The following is a 19,777-nucleotide window of genomic DNA, read 5'->3' as shown; positions in this document are numbered from 1 at the left end:
TTATAGGTCTTACTCTCCATCCCACCCTGTTGATACATGTGTTAAACCATGTGTCAATATGGCTGCTGTTTTGAATAGTGACCTAGGAAGTACAGGTTTTCCATTTATATGGTACGACTGGTTTAGTTTAAATGCCCCATCTTTTATCCATTGTTCTACTTCAGTTTTAGGAGCTTGCTGCTGCATATCATGCAGCACTTCGGGTCACAAGGGTTCTACGATTGTTGTATAAGCGTCTGAGGTGCCATATTTACCACTTGCGGCCAGTCTTGCCACTTTGTCAGCGTAGTTGTTTCCCAATACTATCAAGTCTGTGCCTGTTTTGTGTGCCGCGCATTTACAAATGGCCAGGGTTGATGGTAGTTTTATGGCTGCTAATAGGTTTTTTAACAGTTCAGCATGTTTCACTGGCTTTCCTGTAGAGGTCAGCATTCCCCATCTCGCCCACTGCGCTGCAAACAAATGTACAGCAGAAAAGGCATACTGGTTGTCAGTGTAAATCGTGACTGCTTTACCTGCATAATGCTTGCATGCTTCGGTTAATGCGAATAACTCGGCTGCTTGAGCAGAGAGGTGTGAGGGCAGTTTCTCAGCTTTGATTATGGTGGTATTGGTGACTATAGCGGAGCCCGTTTCTGTTTTGCTTCTATCATTTTTCCAGCTTGAGCCATCCACAAACACAACGTGGCCTTTTGCCAGTGGTTCATCTTGCAAGTCTAATCTGGGCTTGCTGTTTTGTTCCGCCAGCACTTTGCAGTCATGAGGTTCGCCATCATGTGGCGTTGGTAGCAGAGTGGCTGGGTTTAGAGTGGTGCAGTGCTATGTGTGGTTGTGATAACAGGAGAGTTATGCAGCTCAAGTGTCTGGCTGGAGATAAGAATGTCATTTTGCTCTGTAAGAGCAGTACTGATACTGCATGTGGCACTTTAAGTGTAAGCGAGTGGAAAAGCACCAGTTCTCTGGAGGCCTCAACAGCGAGTGCTGCTGCACATACTGCTTGCACGCAATGTGGTAATGCTCGTGAGACTGCATCTAGGCGTTTGGAGTAATAAGCGATTGGCCTTAATTTATCTCCAAAAGACTGTAACAGAGCTGAGGTCATAAACCCATCCTTGCAATCTACAGTCTGGACAAAATCTTTTTTGTAATTTGGAAGAGGCAGCACTAGGTCTGTTACCGGTACTTCTTTTACTTTTGTGAAAGCTTCTCCAGCCTCTCTTGTCCATTGTATGACATCTGTCATTGCCATGGGGTTGGCATATATTAGGGAGAGCAATGGTTGCGTCAGTTGGGCATAATTAGGGATCCATGCTCTGCAATAATTACACAGGCCTAAAAAGGCCATCATTTGCTTCTTGGTTTGTGGCTTAGGTGTTTGTGCTAGTGCTGTTTGTGTGTGTTAGACGCCAGTAATGTGTGTGTGTGTGTGTGTGTGTGTGTGTGTGTGTGTGTGTGTGTGTGTGTGTGTGTGTGTGTGTGTGTGATCTCACTTCCCTTCCCTGCTGATCAAGCAACTCGCCCTCATCTGACTTGTCTGAAGTCCTCTCCGATCAGTGTGACACAGTCTGGTTAGTCCACGTTCCATTCACCAGTTGTGGACATTCATTTCATCAATGGCCCGTCAAGCTGCAGTTGTAACATCTGTCATCTCGAGGCACCTAGTGGCAACTGTTCAGTACAGAGTCAATGTTGCTGTTCTCTGTCAACATCTTATTTGTCCTTTTTTCATCTGGTTCTTCTTCTTCTGATTAACCATCTCCTGCGCATGTTGCACATGACGCTCAGTTCAGTGTGATGGCTGTCACACTTCAGGTCTCTGCTCTGAGCGGCCTATCTGGTCTGTCTCCATACAGGAGAGCGGAGTGTTGAGGGCTCTTCTGAGGTGGAGCTGTTCTGCTTGTCTGCAGGTTGTGGTGCAGCAGCGACTCAATGAGGAGGTGGAGGTGGTGGATCTCGTGTTTACAGACGATCATTCTGGTCCGGACGATGTCTGATCGGAGGGCAGGAGTCCAGATCTGGGTCAGAGATTTTCAGCGCTTATAAATTTGCCTGCAAAAAGGGCATAGAGAGATGAGGTATCACAAGTAACAACAAATGGAGTTGGCCCCAAAACCGCCACTCCATTAATTAGGGCATCAGCTGTTCTGCCGCTCAAAACTCCACTAAGATCTCACTCTCCGCCGAGTTCTTTAACTATTAATTTTCTACTCCTGCGTTCCCATCTCCATTTTTTCCTAGTGAGACGTCTCTCACAGGTTCTTCTACGTGTAAGAAAACAGAGAAAAAGGACACGTTCAAGGAGGCCTAATCACCTTAGGTTAAACAACACAATTTGTCTTTAACCTCTTTTATACATGACCCAGTCTGTGTGCCACCCATTCGCTGATGGGTGTTACCCTTTTAAGCAGACTCCCAATGTCTACTCAACCCCGACAGTAACAGATGCAATTTTTAATTTACCTTTTAAATCAAATTCTTTCCCATTTTAAATTATTTGGAATCTTTCTCCCTCGATTTGTGTTACGGCCGTGCCTCAAAGGCAGGGTCGTTGAATCCAGGCGGCTGTCCAGCAAAGAGTGAAAATTCGAGTTCCTCCGTAATTTGCAAATGCAGGAGGACTGAAGCATTTTTTTCTTCAGCTTGGCCAGACACTCGACACTTCTTTGCGGAAGAACTTACTGGATCCTACCAACAATCACCAAAATTGTTATGGAAATTTATATATTAAAAATGAGAGAGACAAGATTCCTTTCCATGGTTTATTACTCATGTAAGGAGAAGTCACCCCATACCCCCAGAGGGGCATGAGTGAATTCTGCATTCTACACAGAAACACAATGTCCTTATACCCTTTTACACCCCCCTGTTGAGGCATGGCAAGGCCCATGACTCATTAATGCTACAATTTTTTTTTTTAAAAAGATAGATATCATCCTTAGATGTTGCCCCATCCTTCCTGCTGTTAAATTTAATTACTGCACTAACTCCCCCTCCTCCTCAACCTGTGAACCACCAACTGCCCCCTGTAGCTGCGGGGGAGGTGGTTGAGCTGGAAAAGGCGGTTGAGCTGGGGGAGGTGGTTAGTCTGGAAAGGTGGTTGAGGTGGGGGTTGCACCCTAAAAGGCCTAACAGTCTCGTCCTCAGGCCTTAACAAAGCAGCATGCACATTGCAGGAAGTTTGGTTTCCCTTCTTTTGTTGTCTACCCACGGCCCTTTTTTGTGCCTGTTCTAACCACGTTTTTGCCACCATTAACTGTCTCTTTTCAACTTTCCTCTTCCCTTCCTTTGTTTCCCACCTAATCTTCACATTCCCTTAACTCCAACTTTTCACTAAAACCATACTTTTTCTTCCATTTATCGCAAAATGTTGTGCTGCCCGGAGAGTATCTCTCCATATATTTTAAATCCCCTTCTAGGGCAGGCTTACTCGGTTTGCTGTCCGTAATCCCCATTTTACTCCCCTTGCTTTGTCCCGTACAGACCACGTGTCTTTATTGAGACCTAAATCCAAATCAGCCCTTCACTGTGTACTTCAACAGACCATGAAGTTGAAAACCGTGAGGTTTTTCTTCATGCTGCTGCTTCCACTTCAATGACGGCTTTCACTCTCTCAGTCACTCACATTCACACACACATATGCGTATTTATGGTGCCTATTTTAAATCTCTCTTTACGGCGAGAACACCAAAATTCCGAATTAAGGCCAAATTAAAACCTCTCCTTCCGGCGAGAGTTACCAATTTACTTTCTCCTTTCGGTGAGAACACCTATGGTACCGTCTTATACTTTATTTTTCTACGCTTTTCCCTGAAAAGCTAACTTTCCCTGAAAGTTACTCTGGCCGGTCTCCCTCACAAACCCTGTTCTGAGGACGTAGACTACAGTTTTCCCTGAAAAGCCAACTTTCCCTGAAAGTTATCCTGGCAATCGGACCCGGTCCGACTCAGTAGTGTACGATTTGTTTACGCTTTTCCCTGAAATGCTCCGGCCAGTTTCCCTTACGAACCCTGCTCGGACGACGTAGACTAGTTTTCCCTGAAAAGCCAACTTTCCCTGAAAATTATCCTGGCAATCGGACCTGGTCCGACTCAGTAGTTTATGATTTGTCCTACCTGGTTTCTGTCGTCTTCACATTGGTGGATCGGGTCTCAAGGAAAGCGTTCCCAGCGACCGCGGAGAAACCTATGAAGCCGGGCCTGGCGACGAATTTCACGTCCCAGGTGCAGCGCCTCTATTGCAGCTGGCTGTCCGGACAGGCTCGCCGGCATCTCTCCGTTATCATTGAAAAAACTTCCTCATTGCCCGAACCGGCTCTCGAAGGACCACTTAAAATGTTAGGTTCAGACCACCGTTAAATAAAAGAAGACACAGAAACCCGTAGTGATCTTTTTACCTGCAGGGAGAGTCTCCATCAGCCACCACTCGTGTGTGTGTCTCAGAGAGAGTCTGACTTCCTTCTTCCTGCTGGCTCTTTTATTTTAGCATCACGTGAGTGTGTGTGTGTGTGTGTGTGTGTGTGTGTGTGTGTGTGAGACGTCAGGAAACAGGCGTTACCTGCTTTCCTTCACTGGAGGGTTTTGTCTTTACAATCTGATTGTCATGTACATGTTCATGATATACACATAGTGCTACATAGAAAAACAGTTAAACGCTTATCTATTCTTACAAGTACCTCTGGACATTTAGTCTGTATCCTAATAACAGTTTCATGGAGAACTTCACATGGAACTTCAGCTGTTGCCTTGGATGGAATGTACACAAGTATTGTTATGATATGACTGAATTCTCTTGGTACATAATATGGTCGCATACCAGCTGCCAATAATTCAATATCAGGACATCACATCTTCTCCTTGTCAGTGTCTTGTGCAGAACCGCACTAGCTCACAAACAAAGCCAGACCCCCAGGGTGTCTGCCAGAAAGGGATCACCTTTGTACCAGCACAGCAACCATGAAAACACCTCTTTATCTCAGCTGGAATGGGGTGGGATCTTCCAGGTTTGCTCCATTTCAATAAAAAAAAAAAAAAAACTTCTCATGAGTAAACTCTTCTCCCCACAGAAGTATCCATCAGGACTTCCGGTCTAGCTGGCAAAGAAATGGCAGCATAGAGCAATAGGCTCCCGACCGAAAACAACCCGTTACGGCTTGAATCTGTTTAGAGACGCACGGATATAAATGCAAAGGCAACGGGTCATAAAGTATGCCCAAGAGAAGTAAGAAAGAAGCCGCACCAAGGAAGGAACACGACATCATGGAAGAAAACCTAGCATCGCAAGATAGCAATGACATGCTAGCCAACACGCTACCGGAGACACAGCCAGAACTGGGCCAAAATGCTAGCCTGGGAGTAAATCTGACAGAACTGCGGGAGTTCAGAAAAGACTCTAACCAGAAACTGAACAATATACAAGAAGACATGAACAAGATCACTGACAGAGTGAAAGAGGCGGAGGAGCGCATAGACACTGTAGAGTGTCTATGCGCTCCTGTCCAGTCAGCAGAGGAGATCCTGGCTGAGTTGGTGAAGCTCCAGAAGGAAACAGAAACCAAATTGATGGACCTGGAGGGGAGATCGCGCCGGGACAACATTAGAATATACGGAGTAAAGGAGGGAGCTGAAGAAGGCGTGACAACAATGACGGCGTTTGTGGAGGAAATGTTAATGAAAGGTCTGGAGCTCCCTGCATCCATGGCTATAAATATTGAGAGAGCACATCGGGCGCTGACCGCAAAACCCCCGCCCGATGCCCCACCGAGGTCCATTGTGGTTAAATTTTCAAGTTTTAAAATGAAAGAAGAAATACTCAGGAAAACCTGGCAGAGAAGAGGGTTCGACTTTCAGGGGAAGAAGATTCAAATAGATGGGGTGGCTGTAGCTCATTAGGTAGAGCAGGTCACCTACTGATCAGAAGGTCAGCGGTTCGATTCCTGGCTACTCCAGGCTGCATGCCAATGTATCCTTGGGCAAGATACTTAACCCCAAGTTGCTCTCCGACCGTCCCGTTGGAGTATGAATCTGTGTGAATGATAGTTAATTAAAAAGCACTTAGCTTAGCAAACATGGAAGTGCTTGTATGAATGGGAGTGCATGGGTGAATGTAAACATGTGACTAGTCCTGCGCTGTTAGTACTGGACATTAAAATGTATGGACATACAGGTGTTCTCCGCTAGGCTGTGCGGGTAATATTATCTATTGCAAGTAGAAGAAGCTATGGGCATAAGGAATGAAACTTTTAAGTCGGGACATTTGGGACATTATGGCCTACAGTGTGAAGGCTGTAGAGGGCCCTCTTTCTCCATCAGGAGGAAGAGACTTTCCCTCTATTCTCGTATTTCAACTGAGGTACGAGGCCAGTAAAGAGGCCTCGCCACTGGAAGTTAATTTGTTTTTTCTTAACGTTCTCCATTCTGGTGTAGTTGTTCATGCAGATGCTACTGTTATTGATAGCATCAGGGTTGAAGGTTGTTTTCCATACTTAGGTATACAGGGGTCAACATGTACTCAAGCGACATACAATGCAACATGCCAAGTCAATTAAAATAATTACATACAATGTAAATGGCCTAGGAAATCCAATTAAAAGAAGCAAAACTATGGCAAAATTAAAACGAGAAGAAATAGAGGTGGCTCTTCTCCAGGAGACACACCTATCAGAATCAGAACATGAAAAACTTAAAAGATGGGGATTTAATCAGTATTCTTCTTCATGCAGGCATGGCTCAAAGAGAGGGGTGGTAATATTAATCTCAAAGAAATTAAACTTTGAATGTACATATGTTAAGAAAGATCCAGACGGGAGATATGTTCTGATCTCTGGTCACCTACAGGGGGCGTTGGTCACTTTTTTAAATGTTTATGCTCCTCCACTGTCTGAGTGGAAATTCTTTAAACAAATTTTTGAACTACTAGTCTCAGATGCTCAAGGAACCTTAATGCTGTCATCAAATTGGCCTCCTCTATGAAGTGTAGATCATCATACGTCTTGACTCCAAATGCTCAACCATGTTTTTGGTTACTGCCGGAGGTTCTGGTAGTACTTCCATAATGGCATCATGTAAGAAGGTTGGCTCATACTTGCGCTGAAGAAAAAATGTTGTCTTCAAACAAAACAGAAAAAAAAATATCTAATACATACACTGACATGGCATCCATCAAGGATGTAGGATACCAAAGGATAGAAATCTGGCAGGTTATCAATGTTAACACACTGTAACCCAAGACTGTCCTTTGTCAGAGAATAAAAATGGTATTCTGAGAAAAAGATGCCTTTGTGGGTGTCTAGCAAAACATACACAACTGTATCATTTTGAATCAAGATGAGTAGGAGTTCACCAAACTCCATGTACTCCTCATTTCTGCACACAAGAAACTGTCCTTTTTTATACGCAGTGCCCTTGTACTGAATGTCAGTGGTAACTGTAGTGTTACTTTCTATAAAAGCAAACTCCTTGACTGCATGTTTACTTGTGTTGCTGTAGAGGTTGGGATAAAATGTGCAGCCATCCTTCACATGCAGTACTTTACTGCATGCTTGCCTGGCTAAAAGATATGCCTGATACATCTGATGACGCTTTGACAAAGTTTGGGAAATGTTTTTATAGTTTTTCAAGTGTCTGGCACATCGTTTAAAATAACTGTGCTTACATTTAATCTAAGCCTCCATAACCCTATCAATGGACTGAATTTCGACAATAGTGCTGCATAATGGCACAAAACATGGTGCTTAGGTTTGAGTGGAAATTCAGGAAATAACATATTCCTCGACTCCAAATATTCTTGGATCAAAATATCAAGATATGCTGTCTGGGACAAGGAAATGTTCTGAGCACAAGTAAGATTCACAATGTCTTTTAACTGGAGAGCAAACTGCTGTACTTCATCTTCATGATTTTGCACTTTGTCACAATCAAAACTGGTAAAGGTTCAAAGGTTCCAATTTTTAATGGCTTGCCCTGATAACCTAGATCCATCAGGGTTGACAGCACATGGCTTTGCGAGGGCTTCAGATCCTTTGTACTTAAACTGTTTGATGCAAAACTGGTTCAAGAATGTGTCTGTGAACCATTTTTTCATTTTTATAATGTTCTTCAGGTACAGTACTAGATCAGACGTCAAAAGTCCCTCAAAGAGGTCATGGCCTAAATAAGACGGCAGACCAGGCAAACGTTTCTAAGGATTTCAGATCTGCGAACAACTCTGAGAAAACTTTGCCTATTCCAAAACATTTAAGGTCATTCTCAACACACAACAATACTAAAAACATATTATCAGTGTTTGACATTATTATACAGCGCTTTGGTCAGCCCTGTTGCTCTTTTTAAAATTGCTTTATAAATAAGGTGGTGTGGTATGGTATGGTACGGTATGGTACAGTACGGATGCTACAGTATAGTATGTATAGTACGGTGTTTAAATCTCTGTGTTTCTGTATCTTTTACCCTTTGGCCTGTGTTTGTCAATTATGTTTGACATTATACAGCACTTTGGTCAGCCCTGTTGTTGTTGTTTTTATGTTGTTGTATGGCACGATACAATACGATACGATACGTTATGGTACGCTATGGTATGGTATGGAATCGTACCTTATGGTACGGTACCATATGATAAGTTGTTTAAATCTCTTTTCTGTTTCTGTATCTTTTACCTTCTGGCCTTTATCAATTATGTTTGACATTATTGTAAAGCACTTCGTTCAGCCCTGTTACTGTTTTCAAAAGTGCTAAAGTGGTACGATACGGTACTGTAGTATAGTACCGTATGGTACGGCACGGATGGTATGGTATGGTGGGGTACAGTATTGTATGGTACGGTACAGTATGGTATAATCCCTAACAGGTACAGTGGGTACAGAAAGTATTCAGACCCCTTTAAATTTTTCACTTTGTTTCATTGCAGCCATTTGCTAAAATCAAAAAAGTTAATTTTATTTCTCATTAATGTACACGCAGCACCCCATCTTGACAGAAAAAAACAGAAATGTAGAAATTTTTGCAAATTTATTAAAAAAGAAAAACTGAAATATCACATGGTCATAAGTATTCAGACCCTTTGCTGTGACACTCATATTTAACTCACATGCTGTCCATTTCTTCTGATCCTCCTTGAGATGGTTCTACTCCTTCATTGGAGTCCATCTGTGTTTAATTAAACTGATTGGACTTGATTAGGAAAGGCACACACCTGTCTATATAAGACCTCACAGTCCATGTTAGAGGAAATGTGAATCATGAGGTCAACTGCCCAAGGAGCTCAGAGACAGAACTGTGGCACAGATCTGACCAAGGTTACAAAAGGACTTCTGCAGTGCTCAAGGTTCCTAAGAGCACAGTGGCCTCCATAATCCTTAAATGGAAGAAGTTTGGGACGACCAGAACTCTTCCTAGACCTGGCCGTCCAGCCAAACTGAGCAATGGTGGGAGAAGAGCCTTGGTGAGAGAGGTAAAGATAAACCCAAAGATGCACTAGGGAGATGGGAGAAAGTTCCACAAAGTCAGCTATCACTCCACCAGTCGGGGCTTTATGGCAGAGTGGCCTGATGGAAGCCTCTCCTCAGTGCAGATATATGAAAGCCCGCATAGAGTTTGCCAAAAAAACATATGAAGGACTCCCAGACTATGAGAAATAAGATTTTCTGGTGTGACGAGGCGAAGACTGAACTTTTTGGTGTTAATTCTAAGTGGTACGTATGGAGAAAACTAGGCACTGCTCATCACCTGCCCAATACAATCCCAACAGCATCAAGCTATGGGGGTGTTTTTCAGCTGCAGGGACAGGACGACTGGTTGCAATTGAAGGAAAGATGAATGCAGCCAAGTACAGAGATGTCCTGGAAGAAAAACTCTTCCAGAGTGCTCAGGACCTCAGACTGGGCCGAAGGTTCACCTTCCATGAAGACCATGACCCTAAGCACACAGCTAAAATAACAAAGGAGTGGCTTCACAACAACTCTGTGACCATTCTTGACTGGCCCAGCCAGAGCCCTGACCTAAACCCAACTGAGCATCTCTGGAGAGACCTGAAAATGCCCGTCCACCAACGTTCACCATCCAACCTGACGGAACTGGAGAGGATCTGCAAGGAAGAATGGCCGAGGATCCCCAAATCCAGGTGTGGAAAACTTGTTGCATCATTCCCAAGAAGACTCATGACTGTACGAGCTCAAAAGGTGCTTCTACTCAGTACTGAGCAAAGGGTCTGAATACTTCTGGCCATGTGATATTTCAGTTTTTCTTTTTTAATAAATTTGCAAAAATTTCTACATATGTTTTTTTTCTGTCAAGATGGGGTGCTGAGATGAGAAATAAAATGAATTTTTTTGATTTTGGCAAATGGCTGCAATGAAACAGAGTGAAATATTTAAAGGGGTCTGAATACTTTCCGTACCCACTGTATATTTGGTGTCATCGATGGGAGAAACCCTACAATGAGGAAAAAATCATAACTGCTTTCACAACTTTTCCTGCACGCAGACGAACATTGTTACACTGGAATACCCGAACCCACCTAAACTGTCCTTTTGGCTGAGCGATTTGATGCAATTTATACAGTTGGAGAAGATTAAGTATATACTTAGGGGGTCCAGAGACAAGTTGTTCTCTGTCTGGAATCCAGTACTGTCACATTTAGATGGACTCATTAGTACCATCTAGCAGTCTGCTCTCCTTCATGTATATTTGTTTTTTTTGGGTGTTCGTGCATAGTTTCGTTTTATGTCTGTTTTTCTTTTTTAATAAAGCGTCTCAGCAGGGAGTGATAGGCCAGGAACAGCATGATGGCGATGTGGTCAGAAAGGACGAGGTGGGGGCTGGGGATGACTCTATATGCGTCTTTTGCTTGATGTAAACACTGTCCACGGTGTTATTTCCACCTGTTTATATAGTGACATGCTGGTGAAACTGTGGCAGAAGGTCTGTCAGGTTTACATGGTTAAAGTCCCCCACTACCACATAAAATGCCTCCAGGTGCTTGCTCTTAATTGAGCTAATGGTGTTGTGTACCTCCTTCATTGCCTCTTTAGCCTTAGCACCCAGCGGTATGTAAACCGACATGACAAACACCGCCGCAAACTCGCGAGGCAGATAATGTAGTCCATTTACCATTTATATTTAGCAACACGGAGATAGCATGAGGCTAACCAAGCCATCAAGCTGATTGTCTCCAGCACTGGACACCACAGCTCTGCAGTCACTCTCCATGTGAAATCAAAGCTTGTATCAGTCTGTGCCAGCCGATACTTAGTGAGGCCAAACCCAGCCAACCCCCAAGCTAAACAAGCTCAGGGCTCACACTGATTCAGGGTTATGGTGAGTTGTATTTCTCATACATTTTATACAGTAAAAATCGCCTCAGTCAAAGTCACATTGGATTTTCGCTCTTGTGATCTACACAAGTGATAGGGAAATTTAATTGAAGTATTAATCTTTTATGTTAATCACGTGTTTAACCTTTTACAGTTAATCATACTACAGTATAATAATTGTTACAGTAATCCTTCAATACTAAGAAAGAAAATATGTAGTCTGCTTCTGACTAGTGTATAAGTCAGGAGTTAACAGAATTTTTGTAGATCATACACAGAAGAGGAAGTTGACTAAAAGCTGCCCGAGAGCTGCGAGTTACTGATTTGAGCACACATACACTAAGGCTTAAGGTTAGTCTGCTAAGAATGCTAACATGTATGAAATTTTTTGATACATCTTACTGAGAAACATTCTAATGGTCAGCATGTGTGGAAAATACCACAAAAGGAACACTTCCCCTTTTGTCTTGAAATGAATATGGCATGTAAACTATAAAAGCTGGTGAGCACAAGTGCTCGGGGGCAGTCCTCACACCCTTCTTGTAGAGTGTACTGTGACTGCTCTGGATTTGCAAGTTCTAATAAAGCTGCATCTCACCTATAACCTTCTCTTGGTCATTATTCCCAGGAAATTCCCCTAACAACAAGTGACTCTCATTAATTATAATCAGAGGATTTTATTTATTTTTACTTAAACACTATGTAAAAGTTCATGTAAATGAAGTCTTATTGGACTTAAATTTCAAATGGAGTAAACAAACTGTTAATGTTTGAATGAACTTGTTATTAAATGTGTAACACAGAATTAGTCCAATCAGATTGGGTCACCTCTCAGACTTTCTTTCAGCATTTTACAGTCCATCTGTAGATCTCTTCAGCTCAGTTTCATCTGAGCTGCATTTTCTTTACACAGAAAACCAAAGTTAAGACCCGTCTATAGTAGCTCATGCTCATCTGTTTATCACAAGATAATGACTTTCTATGTCTCCTGTACTTGAGAATGCTGTGGCTCAGCAGAGGAGGTCATCTACTAATTGGAAGGTCGGTGGTTTAATCTCCAGCTTCTCCAACCTGCATATCGAAGATCCTTGGGCAAGATACCGAACCCCGAGTGGCCCCTGATGCATATATCAGAGTGTGGACGTGTGGATGTTAGGTAAAAAGAGCTCAGGCACAGAAAAACATTCCTGTGCAAATGAGGCTTGTAGTAAGAAAGAACTTTGAGAGCTCAAATAAAGAAGAAAAATTACCTAAACATAACATCACAATAATCATTTATCTCACCAAGACTGCTTTAATTTGCGGTAAGACTAAAATATTCCTCTGTGATGCATTTTCTCAATCCAGAAGAGGGATTCCCTCATTCCCTAACCCACACACACCCTGGTGTGAGTGATGAAGAACATAAAAGTCATTGATTTCTGAATGCTGGTCACTTTAACAAAGTAATGATGGAACAATGTGATCTGAAATCTGAAAAGGGCTTCGGTCTGAGCTGGTGTGTTCTTCACACTGTTTGGAACTTAGTAATGAAGCATCTTGTGGAAGCATCACTATGCAGGATCTGCTCTCTCTCTGGAGCAGTTAAAGAGTCCATCAGACCTTTCCAGTCCGTGATGGAAAACTAAAATGGCCTCTGGAAGGTGATCGGTGGTGAGCCTATGCTGCCTGGACTGCGGACATTTGAGTCATAGGAGCTAGGCGTCATTCCTACGATGCCCTCGGCCTGGGGCACCTCTCCACACAGAAAGTCATCTTCATCCTCCCTCGAGCCCTGAAAGAGAGAATTTTCACATTTGCATTATTTACTGAGTTTTAATATTTCCCTTTGCAGATGGCTAAACTACAACCGGGAGAAGCTGGGTTTTGTTGTAGAAGGGTACCTGTGTGATTTTCTGCCTCATATATTTCAATATATGCATAAAGCCACTCTTACCCAGCACAAAATGACTGATTGTGCCAAGAAATTCTGGATGCGAACTTAAAAGAAATAATCCAAGAAGTGCATCCTTCATTGGGATATGATGCGAAGACAACAGCTGCGTGTTCAAAGAATCCATCAAAAATTAGTGAAAACGTTTCATGTTTGTTTGATCATCTGTCTCGCCCAATCAGATATCACCTTCCCATCCATCTCCAGAGACAGTAGAATAGCATATATTTCTCGTCTTATTATGCCAGTCAATGGCATATAGGACAGACATTTTTCCCATCATTTATATGTAGTAGTACATGCTCATGTTGCAGTACTGTTTGGCTTGTTCATGCTGGCAAAGCACCAAGCGCTTAAATTTATTAGACCACCCAATGTAAGGTTTATGCCACAGCTGCACTAAATTAACAGTAATTACCAACATTTTTTTATGTTTCTGTATGAAAGATTTTAATGGTAAAATATAAATATTGTTATTCAGGAATCTTCAAATTTACTGCTTTACAAAAAGCTAAAAAATAATGAATCGCATTATTTTTTAATTAAGATGCCAGATTACAGTTATTTAGTTACATTCCTAAAGAGAACAATACCATCACTGATGGGCACATCCTCCCACCATTAATTAAAATATAAAATAAATGTCTCCGGAGCTTGAAAAAAGGTGACTGGACTTCTTTTTGTTTCTTGAAGATGTTTCTCTTCTCATCCCAAAGGCTTCTTCAGGTCTCAAACCAAAGGTGGACAGACCCAGGTATTTAAAACCAGTGGATGTAGTCCCCTGGAGGTGGTTATGACCCTCCATTGTTCATGTGCATAATCACATGTGCCAAAGTGTGAAAGGAGGTGTGGGTCTGGGCCTGCTTATTTGTATCTTCCAAATCCCCTGTTATAATCATCATCTTACCTGTTTCCTGGTTTTGGTGGGAAGGAGCTCTGTGTCTGTCAGATCATCCCAGACCTGGTACAGTGGTTCAATCAGTTGACCGGACCTATAAATGCACAGCACATTCCTGTTTGTCAGCACAAACAACCCTCAAAGAAGGTGATGGGCCTAATAAGGTAATCAGAGGTGGCTAAAGTACAGACATTCTGTACTTTAAGTACAGATACATGTGTTAAAAATACTCTGGTAAAAGTTGAAGTATTCATTCACGTAAAAGTGAAAAGGTACAGGCTCTGAAATGTACATAAAGTAGCTCTTTGGAGCAACCTTACTTTTTTCTTTCTATTTTTGTGCAAAACTAACTGAACCTTGTGCAGCATTATTATTATTATTATTATTATTATTATTATTATTATCATGTGAATGTGAGTGTGCATGGTTGTCTGTATCTCTGTGTTGGCCCTGTGACAGGCTGGCGACCTGTACAGGGTGTACCCTGCCTTTCGCCCTATGTTAGCTGGGATAGGCTCCAGCCCCCCTGCGACCCTGAAAAGGATAAGCAGAAGTGAATGGATGGATGGATGATAATGCCTTAGACTTATATAGCACTTTACAATTCCATGCACTATTCATTCGCACCTCAGTCATACTTGGTGGTACTAATGGGGCAGTCTGACAGAGGCGTGGCTGCCAATTTGCACCTACAGCCCCTCCAAACACCAAGCACACAACCACATTCACACTTAGGTAATGTGGGTTAAGTGCCTTGCCCAGGGACACAACAACAGCATGCGCTGAGATGGGGACTCGAACAAGCGACCCTCCGATTGTGAGGTGAGCACCTACCCACTGCACCACTGCGAATACATTACATGGGAATGCAAAAGTTACTCTAATCTAAATTCTAACTTCCTCCAAACCATCAACATGTCTACTAGATCCCATTGCTACTAGACTGCTCAAGGAAGTCCTTCTATTAATGGATGCTTCAATCGAAAATATGATTAATCAGTCTTTATTAGTTGGCTGTGTACCACAGGCTTTTAAGGTGGCAGTAATTAAACCATTACTTAAAAAGCCATCACTGACCCAGCTGTCTTAAATAATTATAGGCCAATCTCCAACCTTCCTTTTTCCTTCCCACTGTCGCCAAGCGCTGCTCATGGGGGGGTCGTTTTGACTGTTGGGTTTTCTCTGTATTATTGTAGGGTCTTTACCTTACAGTATAAAGCACCTTGTGGTGACTGACTGTTGTGATTTAGCTCTGTACAAATAAAACTGAACTGAATTTCTGGCTCTGGGTTCACTGTTGCAACCTCTCACCCTGTTTACCAAGTATGTTTCATGGCAAACACACGCATGCACATACAACAGAACAAGAGTATGTGCTTGTTGTGTTCTCTTTTTTCAGGTGCTGTTTGTTGCATTTTTAGTTTTGTGCGTATGTTTTTGTATTTTATTATAGGTGCAGCAATTGGTGACACCCCCCGGCCGCTTCCCGCCACTTCCCACCTGTTGGCTCCAGTGTTGTTAGGCCATGCCATTTAAACTTGTAAAGAAAACAGTTAACAAGAGGAGCCTACCGTACAGCTCCTCTTGGCACAGCAATGGTGTTTGGCACAGCAGAGCATGCAGACAATAATTTTGCTTGCTGAACTGAATTAATTCCAATGAATGCACTCAGCATGAATTAATTATGTAGGACACAAGCAGTGAAAAGGAATTAAAAATAGCTTTATTTTCTGTCACCTACATTGTAGAGGGTGACTGTGCTCCCACATCTAAACACAAATTGATTATAATTAGGGATTATAGTGGGATTCAGCAAGCAGGGGAACCCTAAGACAGAATTTAGTGGTTGGGCATGGGGAAAAGAATCACAACTTTAAATTGTGAGCTCCAGTAGATTTCCTTTGTGTGCAGGCTGTGATCAGCTGCTGCTGCTCTGTGTGGATTTATATCCCCTACACTGACAGTAACTGTTTGTACTGTCTTTATACTGACAGCATACAGCTGGTATAAAGGTGAATGAATCTCAGCAACACCAGCTTAAATTCACACTCACCTCTGCTGCACTGATGTTACCTGTAACTCTGAGGGGCTAATGGCTGTGCCTGATAGCAAACTGTGATGACAGCCATATGTTCCATAGCCAACAGCAAAAATTTTCAGCCCAGTGCAACAGTACCTCAGCCAGGTGCAGGGCGATCAACTGCAGTTAAGCCTGTACTTTTTAAAACTAATTCATGAGTGTAGTGGTTATATTGATCCATATTCATAAAACAAGAGAAAACAGGAGGGTATTTAGAGGGATCTCCTCCCTAGCTGTTTGTGCCACCTACCCTGTGTTTATTCGGGAAGGCACATTGAACAGTGTAGGAGAGGCAGGTGAGCCATTTGAGACACACAAAAAAATGTTAGCTGTTGAGCTGATATTCATCACTAAATATGATGGGCTAAATCAGGTGAATGTGACTCTTATACTTAATTATGCCTGGTGTGTCGCTCTTCTTCACCACTGCCAGTCGCATCATGGATGGTCAATAGCGCTACCTTAATGGCTGCACGTTAACTCCAACCCCACTACGGTGATAATGGTATCAGTATTTTTGGTAGGAAAGGGAAAAAAGAAAGCAACTGGACTATGGAGAGTGTCAATCCAAGCTGGTGAGTGTCCAAACCAAAAGAAATTAGAATAAAAACAGTGAGTATACCTCTTGAGCAAGTAGGGGTCAAAGGGGAAAAAGCTGTCGAGTGGATTGGTGTTGGTGGTCACACAGTCTCCTCCAGTAGAGCTGCGGACCACCGGCAGCATATGTCGGTTGTTCTTCTCTATGATGGTGTAGCAGAACACCACTTGGTACTTCCTGCAACAAAAACACATCTGCTGCTGGGAATGGTCAAGAGGGGAAATGCAAGAACCATTTTATAACTGATGAAAACTCAAACTGCAACACTGCCCTCTAGTGTACACAGAGTACACTGTGATCTGTTGTTAATACTGTACACTTTCGAATATTTACATCAGTTGGAAAACAACTGATGTACTGTTTTACTTAAAAACAGGACATCAGTGTACCTCTGCTCTGTTTTACTTAAAACGGAGCAGAGGTATTCCCAACATTCAGGTGTTATAACAATGTAGTTCTTGACTGGAAAAGAATTTAAAGGATTCAGGATTACAACACAGTTCATGCCACTTGGCAGAGCAGCACAATGTATGCTTACCTGGTGATATCTGCAAACATGTTGGTAATCGAAGGTAGGCAGAATCTGAGAGGATTCAGCTGACACATCACCACCCGCTCCAGATTCAGACTCTGCAGGTACTCCAGACCTGACATTCATACACCCAGTCACAATTTAAGGAGGAGTCAGGACACATTCAACAAAGTATGATAAAAAGGTTTAATTCAATTAAATTCAATGTTATTTATATAGCACCAAATCACAACAAACAGTCGCCTCAGGGTGTTTTATGTTGTAAGGTAAAGACCCTACAATAATTACAGAGAAAACCCAACAGTCAAAACGACCCCCTATGAGCAGCACTTGGTGACAGTGGGAAGGAAAAACTCCCTTTAACAGGAAGAAACCTCCATCAGAACCAGGCTCAGGGAGGGGGGGTCATCTGCTGAGGGGGGAGAGACAGAGATTAATAATAACTAATGATTAAATACAGAGTGGTGTGTAAACAGAGAGCATGAAAACAGGTGAATGAAGAAGAAACACTCAGTGCATCATGGGAACCCCCCCAGCAGACTAGGCCTATAGCAGCATAACTAAGGGATGGTTCAGGGTCACCTGATCCAGCCCTAACTATAAGCTTTATCATAAAGGAAAGTTTTAAGCCTAATCTTAAAAATAGAGAGGGTGTCTGTCTCCTGAATCCAAGCTGGGAGCTGGTTCCACAGAAGAGGGGCCTGAAAGCTGAAGGCTCTGCCTCCCATTCTACTCTTAACCCTTTTTTTTTTTTTCTTTTTTTTTTTTTTTTTTCCTTTTTTTTTTTCCCTTTTTTTTTTTTTCTTAACCCTTTAACTCCAGGCAATCACCGCTGAAGCGCCAGTTACCTGCCCTTACAAGCTGCGAACAGCTGTTTAAGGCGTAGCGTATCACTGCCGACTTGGCTATCTTTTTACCACAACTCAATGACAGGTTGTCCTATCAGAAAAATTCAAATGGTTCCTGAAAGCCCAGAAATTGCACTTCACAGCCATATAAGAGTATTGCAGTATTTGTTTCTGGAAGTCCGCAAACGGTGGCACTTTGAAGTATGTTGTGTCACAGCCGACACCTTCAGGGTTACAGGGTTAAGTATCCTAGGAACCACAAGTAAGCAAGCAGTCTGAGTGCTCTATTGGGGGGATGCGGTACTATGAGGTCTTTGAGATAAGATGGGGCCTAATTATTCAAGACCTTGTATGTGAGGAGAAGGATTTTAAATTCTATTCTAGATCTAACAGGGAGCCAATGAAGAGAAGCCAATATGGGAGAAATCTGCTCTCTCTTTCTAGTCCCTGTCAGTACTCTAGCTGCAGCATTTTGGATCAGCTGAAGGCTTTTCAGGGAGCTTTTAGGACAGCCTGATAATAATGAATTACAATAGTCCAGCCTAGAAGTAATAAATGCATGAATTAGCTTTTCAGCATCACTCTGAGAAAGGATGTTTCTAATTTTAGAAATATTACGCAAATGCAAAAAAGCGGTCCTACATATTTGTTTAATATGTGCACTGAAGGACATATCCTGGTCAAAAAGGACTCCAAGATTTCTCACAGTGTTACTGGAGGCCAAAGTAATGCCATCCAGAGTAAGGATCTGGTTAGACACCATGTTTCTAAGATTTGCGGGGCCGAACACAGGAACTTCAGTTTGATCTGAATTTAGAAGCAGGAAATTAGAGGTCATCCAGAAATGTTTGTAACCAATTTCAAACATTTCTGGGAAACTAAATCTTTTGCTCTCCATATAGTATTTGGGGTGTGATCATGGCTGCGGTGTGCAAAATGAGGCATGGGTCTGACTGACGTTTTTGATCAGGATGATGTCAAGAATGTTGAAACAAATTTTCATGTATTTCAGAGAAACTAATTCTGTGGACCGCCATACAAATTTTCATTTGCTTCTGTAGGGGGTACTCACAGTTTTGAAAACAATGTATGGCCACTCCTAAAAGCTTTTTGAATTTTTCAAATGGTTTTTCAAAAGGAAATTTGAGATGGTTCTGCTCAACCACCTTGGAGCTGTACCTCAAAGTGTAAAATGTGACATTTCCTGTTCCCACTAGGTGGCACTGAGACTGTAATTAAATATTGTCATCATGTATGTGTTAAGGGGCGGACCCTCATCCTACTGAAGAAGTTTGATCCAGATTGGATCATGTAGGTATGAATGAGAGCCAATCAAAATTTCCTGGCGAATGATTGAATTTCTCCGTGGCATCACAACTACGCCCTCTGGTGAAAACTCACCATTTTTCAAATTTAGATTCCCCCTGGTGGGTAGATTAGAGAAACCACATATGAAGTTGATAACATCCAAAACCTCTGAGTTATTAGAGAAAGTATGAGGGCAAGAAATCACTAAAATCGCCCATTTAATTCAAAATGGCGGACTTCCTGTTGGGTTTAGGGCATTGGACCCTGAGGTCTTT

The 19,777-nt window shown here is 42.4% G+C and overlaps 1 protein-coding gene across 2 annotated transcripts in view; it reads right to left on the bottom strand.

Annotated features, from left to right (window-relative positions):
- Window positions 1-12,579: 12,579 nt before the first annotated feature.
- Window positions 12,580-19,777, bottom strand: part of rrn3 (RRN3 homolog, RNA polymerase I transcription factor) — a 38,034-nt gene continuing 30,836 nt past the window's right edge. Inside the window, exons 14-17 of one of the 2 annotated variants that reach the window (XM_030725566.1) lie at window positions 17,353-17,461; window positions 16,839-16,991; window positions 14,146-14,230; window positions 12,580-13,079 (exon numbers count right to left, since the gene is read on the bottom strand). In XM_030725566.1, the coding sequence (XP_030581426.1) occupies window positions 12,930-13,079; window positions 14,146-14,230; window positions 16,839-16,991; window positions 17,353-17,461 (497 nt within the window). In that variant the 3' untranslated portion in view covers window positions 12,580-12,929. The remainder of the gene's footprint in view (window positions 13,080-14,145; window positions 14,231-16,838; window positions 16,992-17,352; window positions 17,462-19,777) is intronic. The other variant, XM_030725567.1, reaches the window with a different exon arrangement.

This window comes from Archocentrus centrarchus, unplaced genomic scaffold (genome assembly GCF_007364275.1).
Source record: "Archocentrus centrarchus isolate MPI-CPG fArcCen1 unplaced genomic scaffold, fArcCen1 scaffold_58_ctg1, whole genome shotgun sequence".
In the NCBI taxonomy this organism is placed as follows: Eukaryota; Metazoa; Chordata; class Actinopteri; order Cichliformes; family Cichlidae; genus Archocentrus; species Archocentrus centrarchus.
Note: the sequence above shows the minus strand (reverse complement) of the source record. Positions and strands in the feature narration are given on the sequence as shown.